Genomic DNA, 1,381 nt, shown 5'->3' with positions numbered 1-1,381 from the left:
AGTGCTATGACACGCGCTATGCACCCAGCTGTGCCAAGTGCAAGAAGAAGATCACCGGGGTGAGTGTCCCTCAGCCTGCCCCACGCCAGTCCTTGCTCCCTGCTCACCTCTGGGTGCCTGGCTCTGTTCCCCTGTCCTCATACCGTCCCACGGGATCCCTTTTCCCTTTCTGTCCTGAGTGGGGCTCCCCCGTGGCACAGGGTGGTCCTGCCCTCCGCTGACAGCATTTCCTCTCCAGGAGGTCATGCACGCACTGAAGATGACCTGGCATGTGCAGTGCTTCACGTGCACTGCCTGCAAAACTCCCATCCGCAACCGGGCCTTCTACATGGAGGAGGGACAGCCCTACTGCGAGAGAGGTAGGACCTGGGGACCCCAGGTGTCACACCACGTAGTCCTGGGGCACCGGCCACCGTCTCAGCTCAGCAGCTGCCCAGAGGGGTGGGGGGATGAGCTGCCCCGCTCTATGGGGCTCCCCCTGAGCCACGGGGAAAGCAGGGACCCCCCTCCTGCAGCTCAGAGCCTTCTATCCCAGTCCTCCCTGGCTGCCGCGCAGTGCCATCACTCTCACGTTGCCCTGGCAACGGCGGAGGATGTACATCAAAGGCAAGTGCTGCATCCTGGGAGATGAGGTTTGCCTCCTCCCTGCGGCCACCCTGCACGGCACAGGCACCTCTCCCGGGTGTCTTGGTCTTTGTGTCCCTCCCGAGGCTGGCAGCAAGTTGTCCCCAGGCTGTGCCTGTGGGAATCCTGGCTGTGCTGTGGTGGAACTCTGACCCTGGGCTCTGCCTCTCCTTGCAGACTACGAGAAGATGTTTGGCACCAAGTGCCGTGGCTGTGACTTCAAGATTGACGCTGGGGACCGGTTTCTGGAGGCGCTGGGGTTCAGCTGGCATGACACTTGCTTCGTCTGTGCGGTGAGCCATGTGCCTCCCTCCCTGGCTGCCGACAGGGGTCGTGGCTTTCCCTGGCAGTCGTGCCCTGCATGGGGTACACTAGCCCTGCGGAGTGTCTGATGCCATGAAGTTTTCCTGCATGGTTCTGTGCTGGTGGCTCAGGACCCTCTTCTGAGTCTCCTGCTCCCTGGCACCTGGGTGACACCAGTGCTGAGCCCTGGGCTGTGGAGGGGAGAACTGGGGTCTGACGCAGTTCTCCTGACCTTGACCACCTGCACTCTCCTCCTAGATCTGCCAGACCAACCTGGAAGGGAAGACGTTCTACTCCAAGAAGGACAAACCGCTCTGCAAGAGCCATGCTTTCTCCCATGTGTGAGGGGCAGGAGTTCAGCTGTGCTCATGTGTGCCCCTGGCCCTGCATGCTCCTCTCCCCCCCCCTCCCCTCTGCCCCCAGGAAGCCAAAGCTGGGCCCTCACCCCTTTCCC

The 1,381-nt window shown here is 62.2% G+C and overlaps 1 protein-coding gene across 1 annotated transcript in view; it reads left to right on the top strand.

Annotated features, from left to right (window-relative positions):
• Positions 1-1,283, top strand: part of LOC104280902 (PDZ and LIM domain protein 7-like) — a gene marked incomplete at its 5' end in the record, with an annotated part of 1,598 nt that extends 315 nt beyond the window's left edge. Inside the window, 4 exons of the mRNA XM_009878704.1 lie at positions 3-59; positions 239-359; positions 802-917; positions 1,186-1,283. Of these exons, the coding sequence (XP_009877006.1) occupies positions 3-59; positions 239-359; positions 802-917; positions 1,186-1,272 (381 nt within the window). The remainder of the gene's footprint in view (positions 1-2; positions 60-238; positions 360-801; positions 918-1,185) is intronic.
• Between the last annotated feature and the right edge of the window lie 98 nt (positions 1,284-1,381).

Source organism: Apaloderma vittatum, unplaced genomic scaffold (assembly GCF_000703405.1).
Source record: "Apaloderma vittatum isolate BGI_N311 unplaced genomic scaffold, ASM70340v1 scaffold36021, whole genome shotgun sequence".
Classification (NCBI taxonomy): Eukaryota; Metazoa; Chordata; class Aves; order Trogoniformes; family Trogonidae; genus Apaloderma; species Apaloderma vittatum.
This window is presented reverse-complemented; position numbering and strand designations above follow the sequence as displayed.